The 13,258-nt window shown below is 47.5% G+C and overlaps 1 protein-coding gene across 1 annotated transcript in view; it reads left to right on the forward strand.

The window, feature by feature from the left end:
* ANTXR1 (ANTXR cell adhesion molecule 1) overlaps positions 1-13,258 on the forward strand; it is a 243,880-nt gene that overhangs the window by 132,994 nt on the left and 97,628 nt on the right. Inside the window, exon 13 of the mRNA XM_082672424.1 lies at positions 9,728-9,823. Within this exon, the coding sequence (XP_082528550.1) occupies positions 9,728-9,823 (96 nt within the window). The remainder of the gene's footprint in view (positions 1-9,727; positions 9,824-13,258) is intronic.

The following is a 13,258-nucleotide window of genomic DNA, read 5'->3' on the forward strand; positions in this document are numbered from 1 at the left end:
AATGTTATGTGTATATATATTTTACCATAATTTTTTTTTTCTTTGCGGTACGCGGGCGTCTCAGTGTTGTGGCCTCTCCCGTTGCAGAGCGCAGGCTCCGGACGCGCAGGCTCAGCGGCCATGGCTCACGGGCCCAGCCGCTCCGCGGCATGTGGAATCTTCCCGGACCGGGGCACGAACCCGTGTCCCCTGCATCGGCAGGCGGACTCTCAACCACTGCGCCACCAGAGAAGCCCTACCATAATTTTTTAAAGTGAAAAAAAAAGTAGACACTTCAGGCACAATAAAAAGTATATACCTTTCTTGGGCTTCCCTGGTGGCGCAGTGCTTGAGAGTCCGCCTGCCGATGCAGGGGACACGGGTTCGTGCCCCGGTCCGGGAAGATTCCACATGCCGCGGAGCGGCTGGGCCCGTGAGCCATGGCCGCTGAGCCTGCGCGTCCGGAGCCTGCGCTCTGCAACGGGAGAGGCCACAACACTGAGACGCCCGCGTACCGCAAAGAAAAAAAAAAAAAGTATATACCTTTCTTAAAAAAATGGATCCATGTGGCATGCTGACATTTAAGGGACTGCATACAAGGAAAAGCCCATGGGGAGGCGGGCAAGGAATAATCAGAGATAGGAGGAAGGAAGCTGAGGAGAGCACTGCCGCAGATGCCAGGGCAATAGAATTCCAATAAAATGCAGGGTGGGATGGGTGGAGAAGTTAGATAATGGCTAAAGTTACTTCCAGAAATAACAGTCAGAATATATAAGCTCTGGGAGAGAATTTTGGTCTCTGGGCTTGCCCATCCAGAACTTCTCAGCAGCAATAAAATGACTTAAATTTCATCTTTCAAAAGAAAACTTGCCTGTACTCTGCCAGCTTTGTCTGGGCAGGAAACAGAGCTCATACCAGCTGCTGAGGATGGTTCGAAATTCCACTTCAGAGCACTGGAATGTGACACCTCCCAAGTGGGAGCAAAGCTGCCTGGGGTGGAGCGTGACGGGTGCAGCAGGGGGTACAGAGCCTTCCAGCCTCCCTCGGAGGAGCTGACAGTCCTCTGCCTGCTCACAGGTTCTCCCATCTGAGAAGGAAATGTCAGCATGTCCTTGGTCCCTTAATCTCTGTCTGCACATCCCCCTCTCACCCAGATGGCCTCTTGGGTATTTAGAACAAGCAAGTTGCCATGAGATCACAAGATCATGGACCAGAACTGCCCATAGTGGAAGGGCCTCTTTGCCTTGAGTGCTTTTCAACAGTGCCTCAAAGACATTCTCACTCAATACCAGAGAAATAGGGACAGGGCCGTGGATGGAGGGAGGAGAGGAAGAGGGACCACTGGGTAGCCTCACGTCATAGCAAAGTCTCCTCGTCGCGTCCTGGAGTGCCCTGTGGCATCATCATTTACCAACTGAAACCAGGGAAACAACCTTGCCAGCTTTTAAAAATATCTAATGGATCAACAGCTGTTTTCCTGTCATATTTTTGGCAGAGTTTGGCTAATAGCCCTTCAATGTGGCAGAATAAACCTGCTAATTCATTCTTCAGGTTAAATGTTTAAAAGACGGCCTCATCTAACCATGTGAAAGAATCTGAGTACCTTTAGTAACTCAGTGGTGATTTTCAGAATCCACAAAACCTAGCCTAGATCCTAGAACTGCAGCAAACCCACCACCCATCAGGGAGGGCTCTCCTTAACCCTCTGTTAATAATTCCTGTACACTGTTTTCAAAATGTAAGTGTTACAATTACCAGGGTCCATCCTGGGGGAAGTTAAAATAAGAGATATTGGAGGGATCCCTGTCCTGGGGGCAAAAAAGCATGGGAAAAAATAGAAATGAGACCCTCAAACCATATATGAAAACCTCAGTATTGCCTTTGTTGTTGCGGACTGGAGACTAAGGCTGAGTGTGGCAGCAAATGGGCTGGAAACTGAAGCCCAGGATTCAACAGCTTTGCCAACCTCGTCGCGGGCATGGGGCCTGTCTAGGGAAGACTCACAGCCAGGGGCAGAGTTACGGGAACGCTGATGAAGTTTAAGTCTCAGGGATGCTCATTTGAATGGGTCCCTTCTAGGCCTCCTAAGGTCCTGGGAGGGGTGCTTATTATTTTGCATTTGTATTTTTATGTTCTTTTTCTTAAAGAGGCCTCCCCAAATCGCACAAGCATCAGGCCCCGCACAAAACCAGCCTGCATGGAGCAGAAGAAGACAGCCTCTGCTCTCTCTCGGTGGGCAGCACGCTCCCCAGATAGGAAGGGGAGAGCAGAGGCCCATGTGCGCTGTGCTCAGGCCTCGTTTACTGAATGAGTAAAGGGGAAGAAAGGCCTGGAGTTTTACACACAGTGCCTTCAACGTGGAAGGATACACAGGAGTGGGGAAGGATGCTCCCTCCTTAACTGAGACAGTTTTCCAGGCAGAACTGAAGACACTTCATTGGCTACATAATAACCCCATGCCTGAACGACAAGGAAGAATCCCAGTTCAAACCCAGCTTGGAGATGGGGGATTCCACCAAGTTTCTTTAAGTTGAGCTTCCCCCAGTTTCCCATCATTCCTCTCAGTTTGACCCTCCTCCCTTTACCCTGGCCGGCAAGCAGCTAAGGCCTATACAGAAGCCAGGGGGAACAACAGGCAGGGGCCCACTGGGGGCCTTCCCCCTTGTGGGGACAGTTTTTTTTCCCCCTTTTCTTTCTGTTTTTTTAAAGATAAAATGTTCAGAGCCAAAAAAAAAAAAAAAAAAATCCACCATAAAAAAAAACAAGACAGGAAGGAACGGCGATGCCTGATGCTCTGTTGCCCAGAGGCCTCCCTCTCTCCTGTCACACAAGATCCCTCGCCCCCCTGCCGTGAGTCAGAAATCCAAAATTACTAGAAACCTACCATGTGAGAGATGCTTTCATTATTCAAGTTTCCAAATCTATTCTCTTGAAAACAATGCTTCCTCATCTTAAAAGATGCCTTCGTTTGGTGAGCCGGGGACAAAGTCATTTTAAAAACCCATGATGGGGGCTTCCCTGGTGGCGCAGTGGTTGAGAGTCCACCTGCCGATGCAGAGGACACGGGTTTGAGCCCCGGTCTGGGAAGATCCCACATGCCGCGGAGCAACTGGGCCCGTGAGCCACAACTACTGAGCCTGCGCGTCTGGAGCCTGTGCTCCACAACAAGAGAGGCAGTGATCGTGAGAGGCCTGCGCACCGCGATGAAGAGTGGCCCCCACTTGCCACAACTAGAGAAAGACCTCGCACAGAAACGAAGACGCAACACAGCCATAAATACATAAAAATTTAAAAATATATATAAAAAGCCATGATGCAGGGATTTGCCTTGCAAGCCAGGCAGCCTTCAGGGAAATTTATCCTAACAAGGAATGACCAGAGGAAGGAGCAGCCTGAGCATCTGCCCTCGTGTTTAATATTCTGTGTCTGCGTGCTCCACCGCAGGCCTCTGTGACATCTTACACCTCAGCGTTCATAGGGAAAAAGGCATAAAACTACTACTTATTGAAGAAATTGGATGTCCCCTCCCCTAACTGGAAGATGTACCTCCTTAGCACCGCTTCCTTTCATCTCTAGTCACACCCCAAAGCCCCCCACCTCCTGCTGAAAATATTTTAAACCAAAGGGCCATGTTGATTTATTAAACTTTATTTTTCCTTTTTAAAGAAAATAAGAAATTAACTTGTGTTGGTATCTAGGCTGTTGGGAAGATAACAGTGGCAGGAGGCAATCTTTGGTTATTTATCTGCTGCTGTCTTCCCTTCTGAAATCTCTTTCAAAGCTTCCAGAGAATTCCATGCAGAGGCTGCCCAGCAAGGACAGGAGCAGAGTTTGCTGGGCAGGTCAGCTCCTGCTCTCGCTTCTTGTCAGAAAGTCAAGTCCAGTCAAGGCCCCACTCAGGCTCCCCTCCCCGGCGTCAGAGAGCCTGGAGGATGCAACCGCTTCCAAGCCTGGAGGCTGGCTGGTTCGGAACTTCTGCGTGGTGAGGAAGCCACCTCGCCTCCTGCCATTTAGCCATCCAAGACAGAGCCTGGGCAGGCGCATTTAGGCCCTGACCCAAATGGCCCTGCTCAGCCCCATGGTGGAGGCCGTGTGGGCCCAGGGGTCTTTGCAGTCCTACCACCCTGTGCCCTGGTGAAGGGAGGAGCAGAGGCCGAGTCCACACGCTTGTCCTGAGTCAGGCTGAGAGCAGTGGTCAGCCCATGACCCTCCTGAGCTCCGATCCAGGAAGAAGCTTTGGGGAGCAGGCAGCGCGTAACACAGGGTGTGCCAGCAGACAGTGAGCTGGGACACAGGAGGGTAGGTTGGAGGCCAAAGCCCAAGGAGCCAAGGCGGTTTGCACCAGTGCAGGAGGACAGAGCCGGGTTCTGGGCCACCAGGCTACATGGTGTGGGCTGTGGAGCATTCCACATGCCTCCCGGCCCATGGCAGAGTCTTAGCACCCAAAGGGGCTTTTCATCTTGGGACTAGATGAAAATGCAAAAGGATTCATTTAGAGTAGCTGAACTAATTTCACGAATGAAGCAGATACTAAACAGGGCAGATGTGTATGTATTTCTACTACATACTCATATTCATTCAACAGGTAACACAGAGCCATCCTTACATGATTGTCAATTCCTCTTCACAAGGTAATTGAAAGAAATTCCAATTCAAGATCATAAGGGGCAACCAGGCCCTGCTGTGGCCTCCATCCCTTTCGGACTTCACTCTGAAATACACTTGCACTATGTGACTCTCTGATCCACCCGGAGCCGTGTGGATGAACTTCCTTCCATCAGATGGAGCGATTACAAACACGGTCTCAGTCTCTCATGCAGCTGCCTTATGTTTAGTCTTTCAAGTATAGATATTTCTTAAGCGAATTTTTTATAAATCTGGCATTAGAGTGTAATGATGAAGTGGAAGGGCACAAGGTTCTAAAATCAGACTGTGAAGGTTCAATTCCCAGTTTTGCAACATTAAAATTGAGGGCATATAAATATGTCCATAAGTGGTACAGGAAGGGTCTGCGTAAGTTACATACCTTCGCTGAGTCTCCTTGTTCCTTATTCAAAAAGGGGATAACAGTTCCTGCAACAAGACTGCTTTAACAAGGCTCGTTTAATTAAATGAGCTCATGCATAGGTAGCACTTTGCCTAGCGCCGGGAATGCAGATAGCACACAATAACAGTCGGTATCGTTAGTAAAATTAGTACAAAGACATCCATGACAATGCAAGAGTTTCAGAAGGAGTGACCCTGTAAGATGTCATCCTAAAAGACTGGGAGGGACTGCAGGAGCCTTCCACCTGGGCCTTCGACCTCCAGTCTTCCCCTCAGGTCCATACTCTATGCACTGAAAGCATTTACTTCCCAAGAAACAAGTCCGATCACAGTCTCCCCAGGTTGAAGCCACTCAGGCTCAAGAGAGAAGCCACGCCCCTCAGCTTGGGCTCCAACAGTGGGGACCCTGCCTCCTTCACCCCTACACCATGCACTTTGTGTTTGCTTTCTGTGCAGGAATGCCAAGCTCTCCTTCGCCCTGAGGGCGAGAATCCAGTGTCACCTCCTCAGTGCTAGTTCCAGACACTTAGTGCTTGCTGAGGGCAGTAACCTGCTGGTTGAACTTGTAGGCTGTGGAACCAAATGGCCCAACTCTGTTAAAAATTTAGTTTATTGAAATATAGTTGATTTACAATGTTAATTTCTGCTATACAGCAAAGTGATTCAGTTATACACATATATACATTCCTTTTCATATTCTTCTCCATTTATGGTTTATCACAGGATATTGGCTATAGTTCCCTGTGCTATACCGTAGTACCTTATTGTTTATCCATTCTCTATATAATAGTTTGCATCTGCTAATCCTAAACTACCAATCCATCCCTCCCTCCCCCTTGGCAACCACAAGTCTGTTCTCTGTGAGTCTGTTTCTGTTTCATAGATAGGTTCATTTGTGCCATATTTTAGATTCCACATATAAGTGATATCATATGGTATTTGTCTTTCTCCGTCTGACTTACTTCGTTTAGTATGATAATCTCTAGGTCCATCCATGTTGCTGCAAATGTCATTATTTCATTCTTTATTATGGCTGAGTAGTATTCCATTGTATATATGTACCATATCTGCTTTATCCATTCATCTGTCAGTGGACCTTTAGGTTGCTTTCATGTCTTACCAAATGGCCCAGTTTTAAATTCTGGTTTCTCCCTGTGACCTTGGGCAAGTTGCTTCTTCTGTCCTTGCCTCAGTATTTTTCTGTAAGATAGGAAAAAAACAATATTATTGAATTCATAAGGTTGTTAATATTAAGTGAACTAACACATGGAAAGCATGTTAGTACATATTTAGAAAGGACAGTCCCTGGCACATAGTAAGTGTTCAATAAATACGAGCTATACTGATAACAAGTATTATTATCATCACTATCATTACTACTATTGCACCAGAATGTAAGCTTTAAGACTCAAGAGACTGTTTGCTTTTTTCACTGCCTGGCACATAAAAGGTGCTGCGTGAAACTCACAGATATAGAGAACAAACTAGTGGTTACCAGTGGCGGGCGGGAGGTTGGGGAGGGGCAACCGAGGGGTTGGGGGGGCGAGAGGTTCAAACTGTTGGGTGTAAGATAGACTCAAGGATGTACTGTACAACACGGGGAATAGAGCTCACCATTTGTTATAACTGCAAATGGAAAGTAACCTTTAAAATTGTGTTAAAAATTTTTTAAGTTTTTTAAATAAAATAAAAACTATCCAAAAATAAATTAATTAATTAAAGGTGCTGCGTGTACAGCTGTTGAATAACAACACACAGGCCCCTGAGTGTGGGTAACGGTTGATACATATTCCTCATCAGACCATGAGCACCTTGGTTCTGTGTGATCCATCCTTACCGCTGAGGTCTGCTCCGTGGGCACCGGACGGACCCTCAGTAAACGTTTGCTGAATGAATCCATGAACGAACCTCCTCCGAGGTTGCATGCACATGTTACCTACTTGTAGGACATTAGCTTCATGTCTAAGTTCATCAGAGATTCATGCCTCTTGTCTGACGGTGACCCTTTTACACTGGGTGTTTGTATATAACGGTGCTGGAAGATCTTGAAAACCAGGCAGTGCGTTGGGGGGCTTTACTGGGGGCTGCATCCAGAGCAAGGGTCAGTCCCTCCAGGAGTGTCTGCCCCACTGCGTTTCCACTCCCCCAGCGTCCCCACTGCACCTTGCCCCTGCTGAGCCCCACGCTGTCCTCCTTTACTACGGAAGGGAGGGCTGGGACCAGGCAGACCAAGCCTGGTCAGAGACGGGCCGGATGAAGCTTTGTCTGAATCCAGGAAATCTCCTTCAGGAGCTGAAGCCTCCCCTCTCCCCTTGTGGTCCCGGTCCTCCACCCTCCCCACTTCACAGGAAAATTCCTTCTTTTTCCAGAAGGAATTAAAATAATTTTCCCCACAATATATCAGCTTTTCTGCTTCAGTTCCTCTCTCTAGAGTGAAAGTAAAATCAGGAGAGGGGAGATTGCATATAATGGGAATAAATGCAGTCTGTAGTCTTTACTAAATTATAACCTTATACTGAAAGACCACTGTTTTATAAGCCTTGCAGTAACCAAACCACTTATTATTCCGACGGCAAACAGACTTATGATCTGAAATGGCCACCATGTTTGCTGGCCACGAGGAAACAAAGGGAGGATGAGTTACAGCTCAGCGTCTGACCTGATAGCTTCCGTCCCACTTGTCCAGCCATGTCTGCTTACATCTTACAGCTCATTTTCCCCTCACATCAATGCAATGAGGCAGGTGAGGTTCAGTATCTCCATTTTATGGGCATGGAACGTAGAGACTGAAAGATCAAGGGGGCTGTCCTTGACTAACAGTAAGTTTGGAGAACACACGGGATTTCTTTGTATCTTCAAGGAGAGCATCCGTCTGCCGTAGCTCATTGCATAAACGTTGTGGGTCCAAGAGCGTCCTCTGGCTGCTGTGCCCTCTCCCCACCCACTGCCCAGCCCTGCACCTGCACTTGTGAGGTGCAGCTCCCTCGGGGACAATCTGGCATTCCCAAGCCTTGGCTTGGTGGGATCTGAGTGTTTAGTTCCCTGGCTTTTGGGTCAAAGACATTCCAGGGAGTAAAAGCTGCCTTTAAACAGCTTCCAGTAGCCCCCACTGAGCACTCAGAGTAGGGGTGAGTCACGCCCCAGCTCTGCCATTAACCTGCTGTGTAGCCTCGGACGGGCCATCCAACTCCCCCTCTGTAAATGGTTGGGGAGAGGGCAGCTTTGAAAGTCTGATCATGCTGTGAACAGTCTCCCCTGAAGACACATGCTCTGAAGGTCATGAGTGTTGTTTCGGGAGGGTCACACCTCCCATCCACTTGAGCCCATCTGTGTACCCCATAGGTCCACTGATCCTGGGTGAGAACCCCAGGGCCACGTGAGCCCTGATACCATAGGGAGGAGCCCCAAGTGCAGATTTTTAAAATACAACTTCAAGAGTTTACTTTCTCATTGTGCAATGTTCAACAAAGAAAAAGAAAGGCAAAGACAGATTTTTTTTTAATTACCATAAATCCACTACCAGCAAAATCACCATTACTGTTTGAGTAAATAGCCCTCAGTCTCTCTCTCCCTCTTGGCAAACATAAGTCCACTCATTATATCAGGGCTGTTCTCTCAGGTCATTTAAATATTATGTGTAAATATAATGTCTACAGAGTAATTGGTGGTTCTACCATGTATTATTAACTATTCCTTAATTGTTAAACATTTAGGTTGCTTTCCTTTATCATCAGCATCTGTGCAAACATATCTGATTTGGGGGGGGAGCTATATTGCCAGCTATATTCAGAAGGGGTACCTATGACAATTAATACCTGTGACAACTTGCCCCTCGCCCCCAGCTCCAAAGGTTGTACCCACTTGCACTCCCGGTAGCTGGGAAGAAGGGGTGGTGGCGGGGACTTAAATCTACTCCCTTGAACCAGCAGCCCCAGAATACTGACACCGAGGGAGTGGGATCTCTGTTGATGAAAGTTAATCATCATGTCAGCCCATGGCAACTGTCTGTCTTGGGGACTGGCCTAGGCATGTTTGGAAGTGGGCATGATTTGTCTTGGGCGCCTGCTTCATTGGACCCGAGAGCAGCGTTGACTCAGTCACCACACCCCTCCCCTCCCAGGGTCAGCAGAAGCTGCCTCACCCTCTACTCCCTGGAATCCCTCTGCCCTTTATCACATCCCATCAGTGGGCTCTAGACTTTGCCTCGTGACTCTCTTACACGCACCCACGAGACACGGGCTCAGGCAAGCAGGCTGAGTTGAGAATTGTCCCAAGTCCAGCCCAAGGGGTGGCGGGAACAGCAGTTCCAGGGAGTGGGAGGCTGTCACCGGGCACAGGGTGATGGTCCGGAGGCAGATGGCGGTGGTAGGCCATCTCAGTGCCCAGCTGCAAAGGCAGCCATCTGCTCTGTCTCCTGCAGGATTGGTCCTTCAGGCTGTTGTTCCAAGAGAAGAATGGGGCCTCCCTGAAAAGACAAACCCACTTCTCATGAGAACTGACTACATAGAGTGTGTTGCCCAGAATGTTGGGCAGCACAGTTTACTTGGCAAACTGTGCTCTTCTCTGGGACTTAAATCTGCATACTGGGGATGGGAGTGCGGGGAGGGAGAGACCACAGGTATTGCCTTGCCCCCCAAGCTCACATGCTGGTTGCGCGCACAGCCGGCCCCACTGCTGACCGCCCTCTCTCTTGGCCCCGCAGTCCGATGGCTCCATCCTGGCGATCGCCCTGCTGATCCTGTTCCTGCTTCTGGCCCTGGCTCTCCTCTGGTGGTTCTGGCCCCTCTGCTGCACCGTGGTAAGTGCCCCAAGCTTCTCCCCCGGCCTCAGACCTCAGGCGGCTCAAAGCAAAGAATGACACAGGTTAACAGGACCATGAGTAGGTAGAGGGCAACAAGAAACTGTGTAAATAATTAACAATAAGTCTAGCGTCTTTTGTACAATTTTTACAAAATTGGCAAAAACTAACACGATCAGGCTTCCCTGGTGGCGCAGTGGTTGAGAGTCCGCCTGCCGATGCAGGGGACATGGGTTCGTGCCCCGGTCCGGGAGGATCCCACATGCCGCGGAGTGGCTGGGCCCGTGAGCCATGGCCGCTGAACCTGCGCATCCGGAGCCTGTGCTCTGCAACGGGAGAGACCACAGCAGGGAGAGGCCCACATAATGCAAAAAAAAAGAAACTAACATGATCGATAAAATCATGAGTCATTAGGAGTCAGTATGCGTTACGGTTTGCCAATGGACACACCATTTTGGGTGGAGCAGCTGAAGGGGCTGCTCTGGGTGCAGTGCCTAGGAAGGATCAGCAGAATACTGTAAATGATGAGTGTTACTTGATGTGTAATAAATACACATGCGTGTGTGTGTGTGGCACATGTGCACGTATGCACACACACGCACACACACTTGTTGAGTTGCACCAGCTGATACTCTTCCAAAGCCACCTTGGTCTTAGCAACTAGTCAGTCCATCTGAGAAAGTGCCTGAGGCCTCTTTATTTTTAACAATAAAGAGTGGCACCGGGCTTCCCTGGTGGCGCAGTGGTTGAGAGTCCGCCTGCCGATGCAGGGAACACGGGTTCGTGCCCCAGTCCGGGAGAATCCCACATGCCGCGGAGCGGCTGGGCCCGTGAGCCATGGCCGCTGAGCCTGCGCGTCCGGAGCCTGTGCTCCGCAACGGGAGAGGCCACAACAGTGAGAGGCCCGCGTACCGCAAAAAAAAAAAAAAAAAAAAAAGAGTGGCACCTACCTTTATTTTATTCTTTTAGCTACCATTTATAGGACACACCTCTATGTGCCCAGCACAAGATCAGTAAGGATCTCCTCCCCATCACCGTCACCTGGAGCCACCACATAGCTCTGGCCAGCATCCCCAAATAGTGCAGGGCCTGGGATAACCCGCCATCACCTGCCGTGCCCAAATGATATGTGCTTGTCTATCAGTTTCTATTCCCTGGCCCCCAAACCAGGAAAAGACCAAACAAAGTAATATCCAAATGAAAAGAAAACATTAGCTCTTGCAAGTCTAGTTCTAGCACATGCCCTGACTTCATGCACAATCAGAGCATGCGCTGTAAAGGCAGGTGCGTTTGAAGCGAGCGCTGCTCCACTGCCACAGCTTCTTCCATTCCCTGCATCTCAGTTCTTCCATGGCAGGCCCAGCAGAGGAAAATAGATGGTGAGCATCTCCAGGCTAGAGCTTGTCTTCACTTTATCTCTGGAAATCCAGCATTTAGCATACAGTGCAAGGCGACTCAAATCTGTGTGTAGGACAGAAACTGAAGCCTCATAGAGCACTAGACTTGAACAAAAGGGAGAAATGGTTTCAAACAACACTTTAAAGAGATGATAAATGGATGAATGCAAAACTCAGTCAGGATGTGGATCCCTGTGGCAAGGATTCTGGAAAGAAAGAGGCTTTTGCACCAACAGAAGCCTCTGGTTTTGAGGGGAAAAGATGACTCGTAGCAGACAAGAATGTGTGGGTGGGAGGGACCCTGGTGGGAGGGACAGGTGCAAGTCTCAGGTCAATTAGTGTAACCCAGGCTGGAGTGATTTCACCAAGATTTTAAGCAGTCTTAAGCACAGCAGCCCCAGATTTAAATGTTTAAATACTTAAGGCTGCATAACCATTTTATTTTTAAGGTTAAAAAAAACACTGAGGCAGCCAGACTGCTTTCTATGGTGATTCAAAAGGAAGCATATCTTCAAGTCTGGAATTCTCGGGGGAAGAAAACTTTCAGAGGGCTCTTAAAGAAGAGGGTGGCTGGGAGTGTTGGCGGTGGCAGCCTGAGGTGAACACTGGGGCTTCTGTTGTAGTAGGCATCACCCTTTGTTCACTTAGTCCCTTTGATTATTAAAAACAGTTACCTCTGGGTGGGGACAGCTAGGAACAATACAACAGCCAAGCAGTACTCCACCATTTACTGGTTGTGTGATCTTGGGCAAGTTACTTAACCTCTCTGTGCCCCAGTTTCCTCATTTATATGATGAGGACGATGAGAGCTCTGACCTCATAGGTAGATGGTGAAAATTAAAGGATTATCTATATATCTGCTTAAGATTGTTCCTTGTATTATTATTAATAATTACTATTATTAATATTTTAAAATATTTACTATAATAGGAATATATAACCGTACTGTATGGCATTCAATTTATATGAGTGAGAAATGTCTCTTTTTTCCAGTTTTATTGAAATAGAATTGACAGATAGCATTTTATAAGTTTATGGTATACAACTTAATGATTTGGTACGTGTATATATTGCAAAAAGTTTACCATAGTAAGTTAACATCCATTACCCCACATAGTACACACTTTTCCTTGTGATAAGAACTTTTAAGATTACTTTCCTAGCAACTGTCAAATGTACAATACAGTATTCTGAACTGTAGTCATCCTGTTGTACATTATACGCCCCGAGCTTTATCTTGTAACTGGAAGTTGTACATTTTGACTACCTTCACTCAATTCCTCCACCCCCAACCCTGTACCCCAGCCCCCACCTCTGGCAACCACAGATCTGATCTGTTTCTATGAAGTTGGTTCTTTTAGATTCCACATGTAAATGAAATCATACAGTATTTGTCTTTCTCTGCCTGACTTATTTCCCTTAGCATAATGCCCTCAAGGTCCATTCATGCTGTCGCAAATGGAAGGATTTCCTTCTTTTTTATGGCTGAATACTATTCCATCGTATATGTATACCGCATCTTCTTTACCCATTCGTCCTTCAATGTACACTTAAGTTGCTTACATGTCTTGGCTATTGTAAATAATGTTGCATTGAACATGAGGGTGTCTGTATCTCTTCAGGATAGTGGTTTTGTTTCCTTCAGATATATACCCAAAATTGGAATTGCTGTGTCATATGGTAGTTCTATTTCTCATTTTTTGAGGAACCTCCATACTGTTTTCCATAGTGGCTGCACCAATTTACATTCCCATGAACAGTGTACAAGGATTCCCACTAATACTTGTTATCTCTTGTCTTCTTGATGATAGCAATCTTAACAGGCATGCAGTGATATCTTATCGTGGTTTTAATTTCCAGGAAAATGTCTCTTATTTAATGCCGTTCATTATTGGAGGCAGGATCACACAAGGTCAGATTGCTTTGCAATATTCAGAATATTTTTCAGCGAATCTATCTGGCTAAGCCTATGTTGCTTTGGAAGACAGCAAAAATGTCTTAATGTGGCCTGATTTTGTAAGTCCTGAGGAATTTCTTT

This window comes from Grampus griseus (genome assembly GCF_964374135.1).
Source record: "Grampus griseus genome assembly, chromosome: 15".
NCBI classification, from domain to species: domain Eukaryota; kingdom Metazoa; phylum Chordata; class Mammalia; order Artiodactyla; family Delphinidae; genus Grampus; species Grampus griseus.